This window comes from Mustela lutreola, chromosome 9 (genome assembly GCF_030435805.1).
Source record: "Mustela lutreola isolate mMusLut2 chromosome 9, mMusLut2.pri, whole genome shotgun sequence".
NCBI classification, from domain to species: domain Eukaryota; kingdom Metazoa; phylum Chordata; class Mammalia; order Carnivora; family Mustelidae; genus Mustela; species Mustela lutreola.
Window position 1 is genome coordinate 93714085 of NC_081298.1, and position 19053 is coordinate 93733137.

At 56.0% G+C, this 19053-nt stretch overlaps 1 protein-coding gene across 23 annotated transcripts in view; it reads left to right on the forward strand.

The window, feature by feature from the left end:
- DYSF (dysferlin) overlaps window positions 1-19053 on the forward strand; it is a 204044-nt gene that overhangs the window by 114466 nt on the left and 70525 nt on the right. For all 23 annotated transcript variants that reach the window (XM_059188015.1, XM_059188016.1, XM_059188024.1 and 20 more), the window contains 6 exons: window positions 3302-3395; window positions 3865-3942; window positions 11522-11703; window positions 13221-13361; window positions 14196-14225; window positions 15673-15702. In XM_059188015.1, coding sequence (XP_059043998.1) covers window positions 3302-3395; window positions 3865-3942; window positions 11522-11703; window positions 13221-13361; window positions 14196-14225; window positions 15673-15702 — 555 coding nt within the window. The remainder of the gene's footprint in view (window positions 1-3301; window positions 3396-3864; window positions 3943-11521; window positions 11704-13220; window positions 13362-14195; window positions 14226-15672; window positions 15703-19053) is intronic.

Sequence of the window (19053 nt, forward strand, 5' to 3'; positions counted from 1 at the left end):
CAGAGTGACTGTGGAGCTGGGGCTCTCCTGGGAGGGACTGAACTTAGTGGGTGTCCCTCAGCCTGGCTCCTGGTTCTCCCAGCTTCTTCTCAGCCATCGGCATCTGACATTTTGAGCTGGGGGAGAAGGGAAGGAGGAGGCAAGTCCATACTTGGGGGTGCAGGTTGGGGACTGGGGCTGGTGTGGAGGGTCCTGTGCTCTCCATTCTGGGGGCAGGACAGGTGCAAAAGCCCAGGCAGAGTGAGGGGCCTTCCCCAAGGGGATACTGGTTCCTCCCTCTGAAGGACATTGTTTCTGAGGGCCAGGACCCATCCATTTCCTTTGTGGAAATCCCAGGGAGGGGGACACCTTTTCTGATCACAGGAGGGCAGACTGCCCTTGGACAGAGACCCAGAAATTGCTGCCAAAGCCCCAGACCGAGGAGTTCTGGTGGGAGTGGCGCTTCTGGGAGGCAGCTGGGGTGGGGGCCATCTGGAGGAGATGGGAGGTGAGTGTTCGGGAAGTGCGCTGGCAGCCTTCAGCAATCACGGAGGTCTCTGCAGGTGCTGGGAGGGGGCGAAGGCATTATGGAGGCTGTGGGAGGCAGAGGCAATCTCCTCCCTTCACTTACCTTAGCACCCAACTCGTGGGGGGCACGAGCATGTTGGCAGGCTGAGATGGCAGGGCCACCGGGTCCCGGGCCTTGCACCCTGCCTTTAGCCAGAACCCCTGCCCTCCCACCAAGGTGCATTGGTCTGCATGTGCTACATACGGGTGGTTGGAAGGGGGGGGCTGGCCAAGCCCTGTTTCCAGTGTTCTGATCTGCTTTCCTTGGCGTCCTGTGCCTCTCACCTGGGGTGGCCTGCAGGGCCCCCCAGGTCCAGCCCTATGTGCGGCCTTGCAGATCCTGAAACTGGGAGCCGTTAGCTGTTGGATGTGGTGTGGGCTCTGGCGGGATGCCAGTGCAGCATTGTGGGGCCAAATGCTTTTTCTGGGGGGAACCCAGGATGCTTGGGGTCCGCACCTGCTCAGGAGAGAGGATCCTCTTCAGGGTCTTTCTTTGTCTGTAGTATGACACCCTCCCTGTTATCCTGCTTTATCATGTGTGCATGTGTGTGTATGTGTGTGTTGAGAGACTGATTGCTTGATTGATTGCTTTTGATTTCTGCCCAGGGCTGTGGCTCCTGAAATGTCCACTTTTCCAGCTTCTGGAATAATTTTGAACAAATATGAGGTATATGAATACCACCCCTGAGAACAGTTGCGAGATTTACAGTTTATGCCCTACCCAGCCTCTAACCCACTGTGCCTTATTTGTTTCATAAGATCATTACTAGCAAACACTTATTGAGCATTTATTATGTGCCAGGAGTTGTGCTAAGAACACACAGTGTATCTCCTTAATAATCACAGCAACTTTCTGAGATAGATACTGTAGAATTATTCCAAATTTACAGACATGATTCAGAGAGGTTAAGCAAGCTCCCCAAAGTCACACAGCCAATATATAGCAGGACCGGAATTGGAGCCCCAGAAATCTGGTTCTAGAGCTTGTGTTGACGTTATGATCAAAACAAGGGGGTCTTTGAGGGGGGTGTCCTGTGGTGGGTGCCAGAGACTTCCTGGTTGAAGCTAGACCTCGCTGAGACCCCTGGAAGAGTAGATAGACCCGCTATTCCTGCATGTGTGTCTTAGGGTCCCTTTTGCAGGAAGGGGGCAGAGGAAGACCTGGCATATGTTAGGATGCATTTCTATGTTGACCTAGAGTGACCAGGGCAGGCTTTCCCTTGGTGTCCTAAGATGCCCTGAAGATGGAGGGGTTTGGGATAGTCAAAGGCAATTCCGGCTAGGGAAGAGAAAGAGCTTGTGATGGAGCAGGCGTGAGTCTTGGCCAGCTTCAAGGGGCATGGCCTGCCTAATGCTTAGCGCTGGGTTTGGGGAGGGAAGCCTTGGTGGTGAACGGGAAAATGGCGCAGGTCAACTGAGGTCTGATCAGGATCCTTCAGTACTGAGGACGCATGAAGGATTTGGGCTCTGGATAACGATGCTGGTTCTGGCTCTGGGTGTGGGCAGATCAGAAGTGGGAAGGCAGGCTTTCAGGGGGACTTCTCCAATGAGGGGTCTAGGACTGGGCCCCGAGAATGGGTGTGACTTGGAGAGGACCATGTGGAAGTGGCCATATGTCTTCTCTTTGGAGAGAGGGTTCCTGGGAGATGGCTGTGGCCAGGTGGCAGGGTGGAAAGTCCTGGCAAACGGCCATCCTGTGTGGGCCTGGGCCAGATGAACAGGCCATTGGTGGTGAGCCCAGAGTTTCTGTTCACACACAAGGGTGTGTGTGCTTGTGTGTTGGGAACAGGAATAGGGCAAGAGAGTGAGGCAGGTGATGGTAGGGAAGAGAGAGGCGAGGGACCTGGAGAAATCTCTTGGAGAGGCTGCAGAGAGAGTGGACAGCATGGGAACACTGTACAGCTCTCCCCATCCCTTTGCTGGGCTCTGGGCCACAGGATGCTGGTGGGCTTGCCAAGAAAGCCAAATCTGGAGGCTGGGCTGTGGAGTAACCAGTACATTTCCTGTTCTTGTGGGGGCCTTGATCCATGCTGGGTCCCTGAAGTCCCCCAAATCATGCAAGGTGCCAGAGAGGGGCCACAGTGTGCCCGAGCTGGCTCCGGATACACCTGGGCGGTAGGCACGTGGTCCAAGGAGGCTGGTGTACGGCTCAGCAGTTAGAGCCCAGTGCGAATGAGGACAAAGCGAGAGGACTGACTGGCTAGTCTCGTGAGCCATACACTGGCAGACTGGCCTCTGAGCCTGAGTGCTTACGGGCCCTGCCTCTTGCTCATGTCCCTGTCCTGGCCACAGCCTGCGTCCTCTTTTGCCCTCAGCTTAGTGCGAGCAGGTGAGAGGTGGTGATGACATAGCACAGCCTCCCCCAGAGCTAGGACCCAGTGTCCAGATGTGCAGGGAGTGGACATAGGTCCCCCGATTTGGCTTCTCTTAACTCATCCCAGTGGAAAAATCCCCATTGGATTCTCTGCCCTAGAATCCTTCCTTCTATCAGACCCTAACCTCTTGGGCCAGAATCACTCAATATCCCATTCTGGCATGTCCGGTCTCCACCAGAGAGGGAGAACAGTTTTCCTGTGGACTTGACACTGGAATCTGGGGAGGCTGTAGGAGGATGTGGTACCCTACAGTAAAATCAGAGGCCAATGGCCCAGCTCTCAGCAGCTGAGGAGTGTTGTCTAGAGGTCTCCTGATTTGGGCAAATGACTCCCCCTAGCTCTGAGGTCAGGATTGGTCACGACCAGCTCTGTGTCCCCAGGGCGGCGTGGTAGATGACAGGAGTGACGATTCCATGTCCGTGTCCACCCTGAGCTTCGGCGTGAACAGACCCACGATTTCCTGCATCTTTGACTGTAAGTGATACTTGGCGGTGTCTAGCAGGGTGAGGTCGACAGGTGTGTAGCCTCATGCATTTTTGTATGGGGGCTAGGAGAATCGAGTCTAGGTGCTTTGTGGTGGGTGTGTGTCTTTGGTGGGGGTGTGTAGGTGTGTGTGCATTCACACACGTGCATGTCCTGCTGCGTGTGGCGTGCCTGAGTTCGGGCGTTCAGGGCCCTGTGCATTCTGGCTGCCCCTATCATTTATTTGGCTTCTCCTCCATCCCCTTCTCCCCAGCTCTCACCAGGCCCCTGGTCAGGGGCCACGGTCTGCTCTGATCCTGTGAGCGGCTCACTCCCACAGAGCGTGACATGTGACATGTGTCATTTCCATGGCTCACACCCTTCGTCTGTGGCCCTTCCTGCGGGAGACTCCCCTCACCCCAGCCGCTGCTCTCAGCAGCTCCTACCTGCTCATGTCATCTCTGTTTCCTCCTTGGTACAGATGGGAACCGCTACCACTTACGCTGCTATATGTACCAGGCCCGGGACCTGCCCTCGATGGACAAGGACTCCTTTTCTGGTAGGTGGGAAGGGAGTCCGAGACCAGGGGCCGAGAGCCGGGAGCTGAGCCAACAGGGCTTCTCCAGTGTGGGGGAGTTGGGGCTCTTTGTGGGATTTGTGGAGGTGGCTCATTTTGCTGGGGTCACTGGGTTAGTTGTCCGGTGGTCTGCTTGACCCTTCTGCTGGGTTTGTTGACCATCACTTCCTTCTGAGAGCCCTTCTGGCTCTGACCCCTAGGCTACTTCTGTTTCCAGGGTCTCCTGCAGCCTCTTTCTACTCTTCCTGCTCCTACTTGAGGGGCTTCCCAGGCCTCTAAGTCTGATGGTCTTGACAGTCTGTCTGTGTGTCCTCTTCTCTGGGCACTGGGGTGCCCTCACCTTCCCTGGACCACCCATGTTGGAGAAGCTTCCAGACCTTCAATTCGTAGGAGCTCCACGTGTCTAGCCATGTCTTAGGTGTCTCCCCCAGGTTGCCTCCATCATTGGCTCCTCAGTTCATCCTATCCAAACTGAACTCCTTGTGCTATCCTTCCCTGACCCAGGCCTCCCCTCTTTGCCTACCTTGGTTCTGGTGTTGCACTAGCACGTGTCTATTGCCTGTCAGTTTGGAAACCATCCGTCCTCCAGTCCCGCGGATTCTGGGTTCTGAATCTCTCTTGGAGATGTTCCCAGGAACTGGCCTCACCCCTTCTCGTCTCCTGACCTCCCTCACCTTCCACCCTGCCTCAGACAGATCTGGTCATGTCACTCCTCTGATCTCCAGTGTAGACACTGGGAGACAGCTGCGGATTTTTGTGGATCGGACTCCTGTGGAGCTTGCAGTTGCTTTGTTCCCTAGTTGGCCTCTAAGACTAGCTCTGGTCTCACCAACTTTTGTCAACCTTTGTGGAGCTCTTCCTGGCCTTTCTACTCTATGCTCTCTCTGCCTAGAATGCATTCCCTCCCAATTTTTAACCCAGCAAACTCTTACTCATTCTTCAAGACCTAGCTCAGGTCCTCTGACGCTGCCCCAAGCCCAGATGGTTGCTCCTTCCTTGACACGAGGCCGGCGCCCCACCAATGCCTCTCACAGCCCTGACTGCCACCTAGATCAATTGCTGTCTTTCCCATTATGACTGTGAACTCCTCCAGGAAGTCTCTTTGTCTTATCCTTGAACCTGCACTTGGTACCTGAAGAACGGACATTGACTGAGCGCTCACTGTGAGCCCTGGCATTTTACTGGTCTCGGTGCACGTGACCCTATGTCTCTCCTATGAGCTAGGGGCTTCATGTTCCCATTTTACAGGTGAGGAGACAGAGACACAGGTAGCTTAACTAAACTGCTTGAGATCAAATAGCTGACAAATGACCTGCCATCCTCCAAGTGCTTGCTACTTCCTTGAGTAGAAGTGAATTCTTCTGTGACAGTGACCTTCTGTTCACTATAGGATGGCCCTATAGCTCACAGCCACTTGCTTCTCTTTGGCTGGGCCCTGCTCCTCCCCCAGAGGGGGGACCACCCTCATGCCTCACCCCAGCAGCTGGGGTTCCCCACATTCTCTCCTCCCAGTGACCTTTTTTCCAGCCCTGGGCAGCCAGGTACATGGTAGATGGAGCAGTTTCTCCTCTGGGCTTTGGGTCCCCAGGTCCCGACAGCACCTTCTGAAAAGCATATGCAAAACCCACATGCTGCAGTTGGTGGGGGAGGGGCAGACGTGTGCACCTGGCCCTTGTTGGGAACCTGCCAGAATGCTCGCTGCCCATTGGGATGTATGCTGAGAGAAGAGAGATGAACTCAGCCACAGCCTTTCTTCTTCCTTAGCAGGGCATGAGAGACAGGGGTGCAGGCAGCAGGCCTGTGTGGGCGTGGGGCGAGGACTGGGGGGGCCTTTGTCCTCCTGTTGTTGTCCTTGGGCTGGGCTGGCCGAGGACACTGCAGGGACAGAGGCCCTCCCAAGAAACCCATGCTGGGAGATGGCAGGCACCCCGGGGGACCACAGGCAGGGTCAGCCAGGCGCTGGCCTTCTGAAGATGTCACACTTTCCATCCCAGCCCCACCCCCTCCCCCAAATAAACATCCCTTGAGCTTTGAGGGCACTGCCCAGGGCTTCCTCAGAGGCCGCTGGCTTCTGAATGAAAGGCCTGATTGACCAGCTGCTGGAAAGGAAAACAGCAGCCAACATGGGTGAACCTATAAAACCCAGAGTGTTTATTTTCACTCCCAAACCCTAAACCAAAGCAATTTCTCCCCTGGCACTGACCCTGGGGTGGCTGGCGGCCGAAGGCTGTGCGTGGCCACCGGCTGGCATTTCTTGGAGGAAACTCATGTGTGAATCCGGACCGTCTGGGGCCAGGGAAGGGTCTAGTGTGGCGTCTGTTGCTGGTATCATCCTCCAGCCTGTCTGCTGAGTGTCTGAGGCAGAGACGGCTCTCTTCCAGAAGGTGCTCCTTTGACTCTGACCTGTGATGCCCTGGGTCTTTCCTGCAGTGGTGGGCTCCTGGGGCCCTGAGCTGTGCTGGGGTTGTGTCTGTGTCTGCTTCCTTCTCTCTGGCCATGGGTTTGGGTGGGTGGGGGGTGGGGGTGGGGGGGGGACACGCAGTAACTGCCTAGGAAACACTTGTTGAATAATATTAAACTCAGGCAGGAAAGGGAGGCTTGTGGAGATGTTATGTCCGGGCCACCTGAGGGTTCTGCCTCCGATGGGGTTTCAATATACAGTCAACCTCAATTCTCCAGACATCGGAAGGACATTTGTGGTTCGTGGCTAGGAGGATGCGTGGTCTGTGTAGCAGCTAGGCATTTAGAAACATAAAATGATGTTTAATTCCAATGACTTCTCTTTGACATTGGGTTGGGGTTGCCCCTGCCTGGTGAGCAGAGGTCCCATTAAGACGGACAACCCGTGAGACGCTCTGTCGTGAGGTCATGACATATCAGAAGATGGCCCTTAGGCTGGGGGAATCAGAAATTCCCCTTGGAGGGCCTCACAGGCCAGTGGGCTCAGGGGGCCTGCCTGCCGTGGTTTGCCAAGCATGAGAGATGGTGAGTAGACCGAAAGCTAAGTTATTAATTTACCAGAGTGCAGTATCTATTAAGACAACAGACGGTCCTGTGCCCTCTTTGTTGTTCTTATGGTTCCTGGGAGATCAAAGGTGTGTGCCAGGCGGGTGGTCCCGAGAGCTATTACTCAAGAGCAAGGCCGCAGTGGGGTCTCACAGCGGAGGTTACCTCGGTGGGGACCAGAGTTTTAGTGTTACGTCCCAATCCAGACTCTGTCTTGGGTGGGACTGGGGAGCCCTTGCTTCGGGGCTTACGGCGTCTGGACTCCAGTCACTGCCCGCTCCTCCTTGAAGCCGACTTTCGGTTAAGGTTGGCTCTGGCAGGGGGAATTCTCCCGTTGAGCTCATGGAGCTGTTTTCCAAAGTGCGTCGGAGGCTTGTGAAATGCTCCACTTAAGCAGGGTTCCTGAGCAAGGGAGACCGGAGACCAGTGCACGCTTCCAGATTTACAATGCACAGTGGCATTGAGAGGCTTTGGAATGGCTTCAGGAAAGGAGCCTGTTTGACTTGTTTAAGTGCTCACGAGATCCCCAGAGAACTCGCGTTTATGAAGCTCACATTTTGGGGAACACCGATCTGTAGGATTCAGTCCAGATTGCTCCGCTCAGATCTGGGATCTTTGTGCGCTCCTCCTCCCTCTCTCATCCCCACTGCCCTAGGTGTTCCCTTCCTCCCCTCAGCCAGACCAACTAGTGGCTGTTTCTCAAATGCCCAGGCTCTTTGGTGTCACCGTGAGTGCCGTGCTGATGTCTAGAACGCCCCCTTTCCCTGGTGTGCCTTGGTCCCTCCTCGTCCTGGAGACTTAGTGTAGGAGACCTCCTTTGGGATGGTTGACATGATGCCGCCAGGCTCCATGGAGGTATCCCCGACGCCCAGCACCTTATTCATTCCCTGAGTAAGCTGCACATCACCTTGGAATCTAACTGCCCTGTAGTGACCATTTCCAACCAGTAGTCATGATCTTAAGAGCCTAGATTTCCTCTCCTTCATTTTCCTATCCCTAGTGCTCTGCTTACCTACCACGCGCTGGTCAGTCAGTAGTGACAGAGCGAATGAATGACGGGTTACACATCATGCTGGAGTGAACATCTCTGTGCATATAGCTTTTTGGTTAATTTGGGTGATTCCCAGGAATAGAGGAAGCAAGGTATAAACAGTTTTATGTTGTTTAGGGCATACTGCCCAGTTGCTTTCCTGAATTGCTTCCAGCAGTGAAGGAGAGTACCCATTTCATCAAATATTTGCCAACACTGGGTTTTATAATTCCAAATAATTTTTCTTAATTTAATAGGAAGAAATATTGCTATATTACAGTTTTCTTTTGCACTACTCCCCTCTTTCTGAAGGGTTCTTTCCCAAAGGGCATGGAGTGGTGGAAGGAGCAGTAGACTGGGAGTCAGGGGGGTCTAGCCCTGGTCACAGGTGAGCATGGGCTAGTAACTTCATCTTCATGGGGCAAAGCTCTCTTACCTGACAAGTGGGATGGTGCTGTCTGCCCCGTCTCCCATCCCAGGGGTCTGAGCTGGGAAGTTAGGAGGGCCTGGGAGGAAGGCTCAGTGTATGGTTAAGGTCTAGGAAGGCTCTAGGAAGGTCCGAGCAGCAGAGTTGGGTGTAGGGCTCTAGGTCCAGCCAAAGAACCACCTGCCTGGGGCCTCTAGCAAGGATGGTATCTCGTAGAACCACGTGTGTTCACAGCTGGAGCCGTCTAGGGCCGCTCATGGTCCTCAGAGAGCCCCAGTCTGGCCACTTTCCACTTCAGCTCCATGTGGCTTGGTGGGTGAAGCCCGAGGGCCAAGGCTGCCCCTCTTCTATGGGAGTGTCCCCGAGAGGAGTGCTAGACTGGAGTGACAGAGAAGAACCAGCCCCTCACCTTCCCCTCCACCTCCCCTCAGGACTTGCTTCTCCCTCCCCTTGGCCTTCCTGGGAGAGCGATGAGTGTGCGTTTGTCTGGCTTCCCTTCATCTGACCACCTTACTTCAGCAATACCCCTGCCCGCCTTCTTTCTTTTTTTTTGGAGGGGCTGGGCCCTGTGGGGGGGAGAAGCCAGGCCCCAGCACACAGTAGCCCAGTGTCTCAGGCCCCAGGCCTCCAGGCCTGCTCTTTACAATGCCTTTGTTGTGTGTTTTTTCCTCCCCTGGGCGGGCGGGGCGCGTGTGTGGGTCTGGGTGATTCTTGTTTGAAAGCCACCCCCTCCCCGTTCCCCCAGCGCTGAGCTCATTGCTTGGGCTGCTGGGGCCGCTGGAAGGAGTTGGCCCGCTGGGGTGGGGGGGTGCGCGTGGGGGGTGCTGCCAACACCAATACAGGGTGCGTAGCCGCTACAATGTGCAATTGTGATCTTTGTGTAAACGCGGCCGGTCTGGGGCCCTCGTGCTTATAAAAATAAAGCGTTGGGAAGCACGGGGGGTGGGAACAAAAGGGGCTTTTTCGCCGGCTCTCTAATATGGTTTTATTTATCGGAACGCGCCCTCTTTCCCTTACTGGAACCAGGGAGAGGTTCTCCGCCGAGCTTGGAGCTGATGGTATCACAGCCAGACGGTTTCATTAAATGCACAGACGCCGCTGGGCCCTGCCAGGGGCAGGAGGGGAAGTGTTTGGGGCCAACCCTACCCGGGCTGGTGCATGGAAGGGGGAGCCCCGTGCCAGGGAGGTTTCCACCAGGTGGGGGTGGCATGTCTCCTCTGCCCATTTCCCTTCAAGGGCCTTGCAGTCTTCTACCCCCAGAATCAGGTTCAAACTGTTTCCTTCAGGAAGCCCTCTAGGATTGACTACACTGTGGCTTTTGTGCCTGAAGCCTGGTTCCATGCTGGTGGCTACCTCCTGTGAGCCAAACCCAGCCTTATTCAGCCACTGAGTGCCCATAGCATCTGCCTCCTAGCTTAGATCTCCCCCACCCTGTAAAATTAGCCATGCCATGGGCCAACAATCAGAATCTTGGACCCTACTCCCCCCATCTCTTGATGGGAGTCCTCTCTGACCTTCCTGCCTCTTCTAGGGTCACTCTCTGTCACCTCCTGTCCGATGGAGGTAGTGTGGCATTCGGTCTCCTTAGGGCCGAGGTACCTGTTCCTCTCCCCTTCCTTGGTGAGGAAGGGCTGTCTCCCCACCTGCGTCCCGGGAGTACAGCTGGACATCCTAGCACTGAACCTTTAGCACTTAGGGTCTAGGGTCACATGGGGGTTAGGGAGCAGCTGGGGTTAAACGGGGATGCTCAGAGGAGGCAGGGTGCTGCAGGCTGGAGCGGGCGCCAAAGGTGGAGGGCACGGGTGAGGGCAAGTTGCGCTCAGCCCTCCCAGATACCTAGCATCCAGCTGCCAGCTTCCTGCATCTCTGGACTTGTCCTTCAGCATCTGGCACGTTGAGTCTTAGAAAATGGCAGCAAACTGGACCCTGCCCCCCATCTGACATCCTCATGGGAGAAGCTGGAGGAGCCCCTCCTCCAAGCCCTTTGCCCCTGTCCCAGATTGCCTACACTCAGTTCCGTAGGCCTTTCTCCTGCCCGGGTTCTCCAAGTATGGCCTGGAGGACAGCATCCCAGCCATCTGGGAACTTGTTAGAAATGCAAATTCTCAGGTCTCTCCCCAGATCTGATGAGCACATCTCTGTGTGGGGGGCTCATCAGTCTGTGTAAGCCTTCCAGGTGATTCTGCTGCATGGTCACATTTGAGAGCCATGGCCCTAGAATCTTCTCTAGTGACACCAACATCCCTTTGGGAACAGGTGGGGGGAATGACTAGTGGGCAGGCAGGATGCACAATGGTTTGGGGCAGCAGGGAGCTGGAGGGATCTCAGGGTTCCTGTCATATCATCCACTGCCAAAGAGCTCTTCAGTCCACAGGCTTCCCTCTGGGGTGCTCACCCATCCAAGCACTGCTGTCTTCGCCTGAACCCTTGCAAGGGCCTCAGAACTGGTGTCCCTGCTCCCTCCAGGCTGTTCTCCTTGTGGCAGCCGGTGTGGGCTTGCTGGAGGGCAGGTCTAGGCACCCCAGTCTGAGGGTAACAGCATCTCTGCTGTACTCTCCCTTCCTCAAGGAAGATAGAGCCCTTTCTCACAGATACCACGGTGTCTCAGAGCTACTCTTCAAGGCATTGATCAGGATTGTAGTTTTAGGGTTGCTTGTATGGATTATGGTTCTTCTCTAACTGTATTCTCAGCCCCTAGCACCGAGCTCTTGACCTGGCCTGCAGAAGGCTTTTTATAAATGCTTGCTGGATGAATGAATGCATGTACTGTCCAGGATGCACTTCCTCTAGCAGGACCTGGTGGCCAGCCCAGGAAGGAGCCTGGAAGGGGGCTTCTTTGGATCTCTAGGCCTGCTCTCCTGGAACTCAGCTCTGTCTCTGCACTGTGACCCACCAGAGGGCCTTAGAGAGGGCAGGGGTGGAGCGAGGGGGTTGCGCTGGGGAAACAGGCTCCCACCTGTAGGTTGCCCCAGCCAGAGCAGGAGCCATGGCTCTGCTCCAGCTCTGTGGCCCACACGACCCCCGAGCAGACAATTCTCACGGTCTCTGCTGTTCCTGCCCCTCCCCACCCTGCCCCACCCTGTGCCTGACCCACCCAGATCCCTACGCCATCGTCTCCTTCCTGCACCAGAGCCAGAAGACAGTGGTGGCAAAGAACACTCTGAACCCCACTTGGGACCAGACACTCATCTTCTATGAGATTGAGATCTTTGGTGAGCCGGCCAGCATCGCTGAGCAGCCGCCCAACATTGTGGTGGAGCTGTATGACCACGACACTTACGTGAGTCTGCCTGACTTCCTCTCTCTTTCTCTCACTGCCCACAGCCTCCAGGAGCGGGGATGGGAGACACCACCCAAAGGGGTATAGTATCAAGCCAGATGGCCTCTCCCCTGACCCCACAGGCTAGCTACAGAGCCATTAAAACACTCTAGAGTAATTAAAAATGGATTTCTCATAGGTGAGCTGTGTCTGCGGCAGGGAGAGTGGATGGAGCTGGAGGGGTGTTTGGCTCTGGGTCAGGGTTCTCTGCCTCTGACTTGCTTTTGAGACTCCAGCCCAGGAGTCCTCTCTCCCCATCTGAGAGCTACATCGACTCCACAAATGGTCATGGGGTGCTTGTGTGTGGGCTAAGTGGTCGGCACATAGTGTTCCCAGTGTAGGTGGGAGCTGAGACACCCCCACGGAGTAGAGAGACACCTCCAGGGGCACAGGCAGGGCCCTTCTCCAGAGCTGGCCAGCTGACCCTCCCGGGATGCTGGCCAAACTCAGTGGCCGTGCTGTTCAGAATGGGAGCGGCTCAGCACATGTGGCCTTGAGCAGTTGAAAAGTGGCTAGCACCTAAGAAACCCCATTTTCATTTTCAGTTTTAATCAGTTAAGCTTTATATTTGAATCGACGCAGGTACTGGAGAGCACAGCTCTAGAAGATTCCCAGGAGGGAGAGATAGCCCATCTCTCAGGGCTGGCACTTGGGGAAAGCCTGTGGGGAAGACCTAGGCTCTGAAGGAAATGTGATTGGGGTGTTTGGGCCAGGCGGTGGGGTGTTCCAGCACAGCAGGAAGGAGAGGGAGGCAGGAGGACTGGGATGGGCTGGGCCAGGGGGAGGCGGGGGAGCAGGTGCAAGTTCTAGTACAGGGGTGGGGGCAGCGGAGGCTCGGGGAGATGGCCCACGTGACAGCCAGGGGCTGAAAGGGCAGCTGAGGCCAGCACGCTGGAGTCTGGTACAGAGGGAATGAGGCAGGGCAGGAGAGGCGAGCAGGCTCCAGTGAGGGGCCTCCCATGCTGGAGGCGATGTGGGCCAGGGAGTGGGGGTGGGGGCCACGGAAGGTGCCTGAGCTGGGGAATGATATGATCAAAACATCATTTTAACAGGACTCACTGAATTTGATGAGCGATCACAGTTTTCCCAGGTAGATTGAAAGGAGATGAAAAAGCCCATGGAAATGTCAGATACCTCCTGTGATGAGGGCGTTAAGGAAATGCCAGGAGGCTGTCACTGTGGTCTCTAAGGGGCTCAGATCTTGATTCAATTAAATCAGTGTGAAGGCTAGTTAGACCTACAGAGGGGTTTTTGACCATCATGGAATTGCAAATCTAGCAATGGTGGTCAGAGTTCCCTTGCATGTTGTCCTCACGTTCTTCTGAGGGGGTTAGAGTGCACCATTCTGCCCCAGGGGAGTGCCCTGACTTCTGAGTCTCTTGCAAGTGCAGGAGGCTGGGTATGGATCTGGGGATTGCTCTGACACCACTGGCAAGCCTGGACTGGGAGATGCTGACTCTTCTTTCTCCATGTTCTAGGGTGCAGATGAGTTTATGGGCCGCTGCATGTGTCAACCCAGTCTGGAACGGATGCCCCGGCTGGCCTGGTTCCCCCTGATAAGGGGCAGCCAGCCAGCGGGCGAGCTCCTGGCCTCTTTTGAGCTCATCCAGAGAGAGAAGGTGAGGCTGGCTCATATCCACATCCAGGAAGCCCAGGCAGGGACTACATCCATAGTGGGGGAGAACAAGAGGGCACAGGGAGGGGTTGGCCCCCGTGGAGGAGAGGGGACTCTCATATATCCTTCTTCCCTGACTGGGGGCCTACGGTCAGTGGGGAACACTGAACAGCCATGTGCTGTCAGGCCTTCTGCTGAGGGTTGGCTCTGCCCATCTTTTCTGAACTCCAAATCACAACATGCTCTCACTGTTGGGGAGAGCGTTGGGAATCTGGGTGTGCTAGAATGCCTGCATCTTTTGGCCGTTGGCTGTATTTCCCCCTGCATCATAACTTGAAGTGGTTTCTGGGAGCCGGACCTCTGTGATCTGGTTTTGGGGGGGTCGTAAGTGTGATGGGGGCATCTCCGCAGACGGGTAAGGGCAGGACCTCTGTTCTAGTCCTCCTCTGCCATGGCCTGGCCTCATGACCCAGGGCCAGCCACTTCCCTGCTCTGACAGGGGGCATTTGGTTTACAACCATCTCTCCAAAGTCGCTCTTTCTGTGGGGTGAAACTCCATAGGTACGCCAGATAGAAATAGGGATATTCCAGTGAGGTGTCTGGACCACATGCTACCCACCTGGCTTCCCTTTCCGTCTCCCGCCACCTCGAGCTTCCTCAGAGTCCCTGGGCCTCCAGGGGACAGAGCACAAACCCCAGCACTGTCTGATCACTGATACAGTCCATGGATGTCATTTTGCGGGGGGAAACGCCTTTGCCTGGCCAAGGCAGAAAGCAGGGTGCTGGGGCCTTGGGTGACAGGCACCTGACCAGAGCTCTCTTGTTTTCTGCATCCTAGCCGGCCATTCACCATATTCCTGGTTTCGAGGTAAGTTGCCCTCACCTTTTCTCCTTTAACGGACGGCCGTCCTCCTGGCCTGCCGCACCCCCACCCCACCCCGGGGCTAGGAAGGGTGATCAGCCAAATACCACCACTCTCCTGCCTTCAAGCAAAGGAAGAGTCCGGTGGGACCACGGGGCAGGGTGGGCAGGGGCTGGGGTCCCTGTGCAGCTCTGGCCTTTCCTGTCCTTCTTCCCAGAGAATTCCGGGAATCACAGACTCTCAGAATGAAATGACCTCCTGGCCACCCAGACCAGTTGCCCTCAGCTGGGCAGCCTCTTAGAATCCCTTAGGCAGTTTGGGAAATCACCAGCACTCAGGCTGCACCCCAGACTGAACAAAACACCACCTCTTGGTGGGGTGGCCCAGGCCTTGGTGGCCTTCGGTGCTGCCCCAGTGGGCTGCGGTGGGGGTGGGTTTAAAAGTGCGGCCAGGGGCTGAAAGCCATCCAGGTGTGGTAAGAAAGGCCGAGTCTTGGGCCCCACTTCAAACTGACTGAAGTGTTCCCTGAGGGCACTGGGCAGCCCGCCCCCCCACCATGTACTCATGAACCCTCCAGGGGCTCCGATGCATGTTCGGTCCCCAAGTTGTGATTTAGACCACGGTCCCACTGTGATCCAGTCTCCTCACTCTGCTAGTGGTGGGGATGTCCACCCTGCTTCCACTCCCCTTCTTCTTGTGGGAGTCATGGTGGAAAATGCAAACCCTCTCCTGGCACCCCTGCTAATTTGATTTGGGGAGTGTTCTTCTCGCCGGGCTCAGCAGCCGCTGGGAGAAGTGGTCATTCCGGCTGTGTTTGGATGCCTCCTCCCTTTCGAGGCAGCCGGCACAATTTGCCGACCATTTGGACCCTGCAGGCCCTCCTTTGCCATCAGCCCCCCACTCCACCCTCAGCTTCTCCCCCAGCTCTCCCGGCTCTGGCTTCTCTCCGTCTCTCTTTCCTGTTCAGTCCAAGCGCCTGTTCTCGGGCCGGCCAGCCCCTGGGGACCCAAAGTTGTTTCTCCTTGCCTCACCCAGGTCCACGTGCTCCAGCAGAAACAGCAGCTCTGAGGGGTCAGACCTGGCTGCTTCCTGAGGCTGCTGCACCCCCGTCTGGGACCCTTCCTACCACCTGTCACTTTCCTTTCTCCCATCACCTCTGGAGATGCCTGGGCTCTAGGTTCATGCCCTGGCCTCTCCTACCAGTCTCCGCATCGACACCCCATCACACCTTCCTTCTCAGGAACCATGTGGAAGTCACGGCCAGAAGTGCATCACCATGGCCCTCGATGGGAGGACATTTCTGTTGGCTTCACTTAGGGTGACATCTGGTGTGCTGTTCGCTGCCCCAGTCTAGTGCTCCTTATCACTAATGCTAAGCTTTTACCCTCCCTCCTCCCTCCTCTCTTCCCTCCACTGATCCCCTGGACACGGAACATCCCATGGTGTGGCCTAGGTGCATGATACGTCAGGAATCCTGGATGAGGTGAGCTGAAGGGACATGCGGGGACAGAGGGAAGGAGGAGGCTCTTCTCTAGACAAGTGTCCCAGAGCCATCTGAGCTCCTGGTTCCCCAGTGGGCAGTGGCCACTCAGGGACCTGCCTGGATTTCATTCCCCACACTCTGTGCAGACCTGGGGCTGCCTGGGGTATATCCTGGCATGATTTTAGCCCCAGAAGCCTTGCTGTCCTGTTGGAGGCTGGACTCACCCGGATCTCCTGGCAGATATAGTGTCTCATCTGGCTGATTACCAGGTGGCATGTTTTCAAGAATAAAAAGTTCACAAGGGGCCAGAGTAGTCAAGGAAGCCTTTCTGGTGAAGGTGGCATCAGCCAGACATTGTTGCAGGAGGACGGGAAACGTGCCTTTGGCTGAGGGGGCCAAGCACCAGGTTAGGGCCTGGTGGCTTTAGGGGCCGGTGGGGTTGGGGATTCCTAGGTTCTGGAAGAAGATTGGGGTTTGCTTCCATAGGAAGTAAAGCTCCATCCTTTGCCACAAGGGATGAGCAGCATGTTCCCCTGTGGCCTCCTGCACATCTGTGAGTGGGTCCTCAGGAGGGAGCAGGGGCAGAGGCCTGGGCAGGGAGACAGGAAGGAGGACCCTGGTCAGATGGGTTGGGAAAAGGGCAGCCACTTCCTGCCATCAGGGAATCCCCAGTCTGGGAGCGGACACCATTTGACATTTTCAGTGCAATTTGGACTTGAAATGCAGGGTCAGGATGTGGGCTCCACCGGCCCCGCGCCCCTTACCTCACTTCCTTTCGCTCCCAGACCGAGGTGGGGTCCGCCAAGTGAGCTGGCCGTAATTGCGCCTGACAGGCAGCCTCCTGCTTCTGGCTACGGTTGCGAAAGACTGCCGATTTGGAAAGGGGAGCCGAGTCCTGTCCAGGGAAGCAGCACGGAGCCCTTTCTCTTGATTGAGAGTGCTTTGTGGCCAAAACCCACAGCCTGCTCTGAAGAAGACCCAGCCCAGGGATGAGTTATTAAAAAAAAGTTAAAGTCCTTAATAAGTGGATTTGTAATATGTAGCAGTGAAGGCTCAGATTCCGAGAGCAGGGGTCTGGCTGTGGTCTCGTTGTCAGGAAGCAAATCAAAATTTGCCGCTTTGGGGCCAGACCCCGCGAGGAGGGCCAAGTGGCCTGCTGCAGAGCCAGCCAAGCCACAGACTGAGGTGGGGTGTGGGTCAACAGGGCCAGAGGAGAGCACATCGTGGGGTCTGCTGGGCATAGGGCGAGGCTGAATCTGTAGGTCGAAGGGTCCGAGGCCCAGTGGGACGAATGGAGATGAATAGAGTATCAGCTAGTTCAGGGGACGACCCCAGGAGATGATCTTGTGGACCCCCTCATTCTCAGGGGCCTCGGCCCCAGACCTGGGACTCCGTGCCTCGGCCATTTTCCATGCACTTGAAGGCTAAGCCTCATACCAAGGTCCTGGATCCTATGTAGTTTCCAGAATCCCCAGTGACAGGTCAGTTCAGCTGCAGCTATGGGGCCTGCGGGAAGCCCGAGGCCTTAGCAGGAGTTTTCTTTATGTGCCCCCCTCCCCCGCCCCACTACCACATTTAGCCCCCTTGGGGCTCCCAGCATGATCTCTGTGAGAGTGTGCCAGCTTTCCCCGAGGGTGTGCTGGCAGCTTCGATTCTTGGACACTGGCCACCAGAGACCTCGAAAGTCTGGGAGCAGACAGGACAGATGGGTTTGTTAGGGAGCTGTGTGGCCGCCGGGGGCCGTGGGTTGGGGAGCCAAGGGCAGGACCAGGTAAGAGGTTTCTGTGACTCCGAAGGATGGTTTAAGAACAGCCTTTCTGGTGGGGAATGCCTCAGGCTAGTGAATCCCATGCCTGTGTGGGAGACAGAGTCCAGGAATGACATCTGTCCATGGTGTGCTGACAGCTCCCAGAGCGGGTGGAGGACCGTTGGGACGGCTTTCTGAGAGAGGTGACACTGAGCTAGCATCTGAAGCCAGGGCTGGCAGAAGGGGTGGGGAGAGGGGACTAGGTGGCAGTGCCTTGGGCTGGGGCCAGTTGGTTGGGTGACATGATTTCCCCTCCCCCAGGCTTTATGCCCCTCTGGAGCAGCCCTCTCTGGGAGCTCTGGTGGGGGGGGCGTCGGAACCCTTGCCTTGGTCTTTGAGGATTTGGTGATATCTGGGAGACCTGGGTCCTTTCAGAGAGCATGGATGAAGGGAGGACTTCCTTCCCTAGCTCCCCAGTCTGTCTTTCTGTCAGGGTAGAGTAAGAAATCCCCCCTTCCTGAGTCTTGTTCGCCTTCTCCTCTTCTGCTCTCCCTTCCTGTTTCCCTCTTCTTCCATTTGCTCCTTGGCCTCCGGCTCCTTCTCTCCCTCTTCCCCGCCTCTTCTGAGCCCTCTGTCTCGTTTCTTTTCCTTTTTGTCTGGAGAACAAAGGCGGTCCATGCTGCCAAGGGGAATGAGTTCAAAGAAACTGCAATTTTAGATTTCCTGAGAACTGGAGAGCGTGCACATGCACGTGTGAGCGTGTACGAGCGTGTACACGCGCAAATACACACACACAGGCAGCAGAAGAGGTGATGGCGATTTCCTTAACAACCAGCACCCCCCCACACCCCGCTCAGGGATGTGGAGCATGTGCAGAGGGAGACCCTACCTGGGGACCTGGAGGTGCCATAGGTGGGAGCTGGGGCTTGCAGACCTGACCATGGAAGGGGGCGTGGTTCGGGGCATTATCCTTGGTTCTGCCGCTTCTGTCTTGCTCCAGGGCAGGCAGGGGTTTCCCTGGTGGAAGGGATTGCAAGCTCCGTGGCTGTTTTCACTGAGGGCTCAGAGGGCCAACCAGATGTCATTCTATCCTCTTCCAATGCCAGGGTATGGCCTTTAGTCTGAGATGTACATGAGGTACTCTCCTGCACCCCCAAATCCACTAGAAGGAAAATTCTGGTGTTTTGCAATCAGGAAAATAAACCCAGTGGTCCCCCCTTCCCTCTTTCCCTCCCCCAAGGCCTTAATTTAAAACACTGTTTTTCCTGGGAAGTGTAATTAGAGCAACATGTTGTTCCTAACGAGCTGGGTGGGGCAGGCAGACAATGGAGCCCTCCCAGCACGCCTGGCTGCCCCTGCCCAGCAGTTCCTCCAGGAGCCAGAATCTGAAGGTCCAGAGGGTCCTCTGACTGTACCCTGCTGGGGGATGTAGGGGTCTGTGGGGCTACTGGTAACAGGACTACTTAGGTGGCTGGGAGAGTTCACCCCTTCCCCTAGCCCTGCTATGGGAATGAACGTCTGTCTGGTGTGGTGGTCCTGGGACCTAGAGGAGGAAGTCCCCCTCATGGCTTGTCCTTGGCTCTCTGTACCAAGCTGGCCTATTG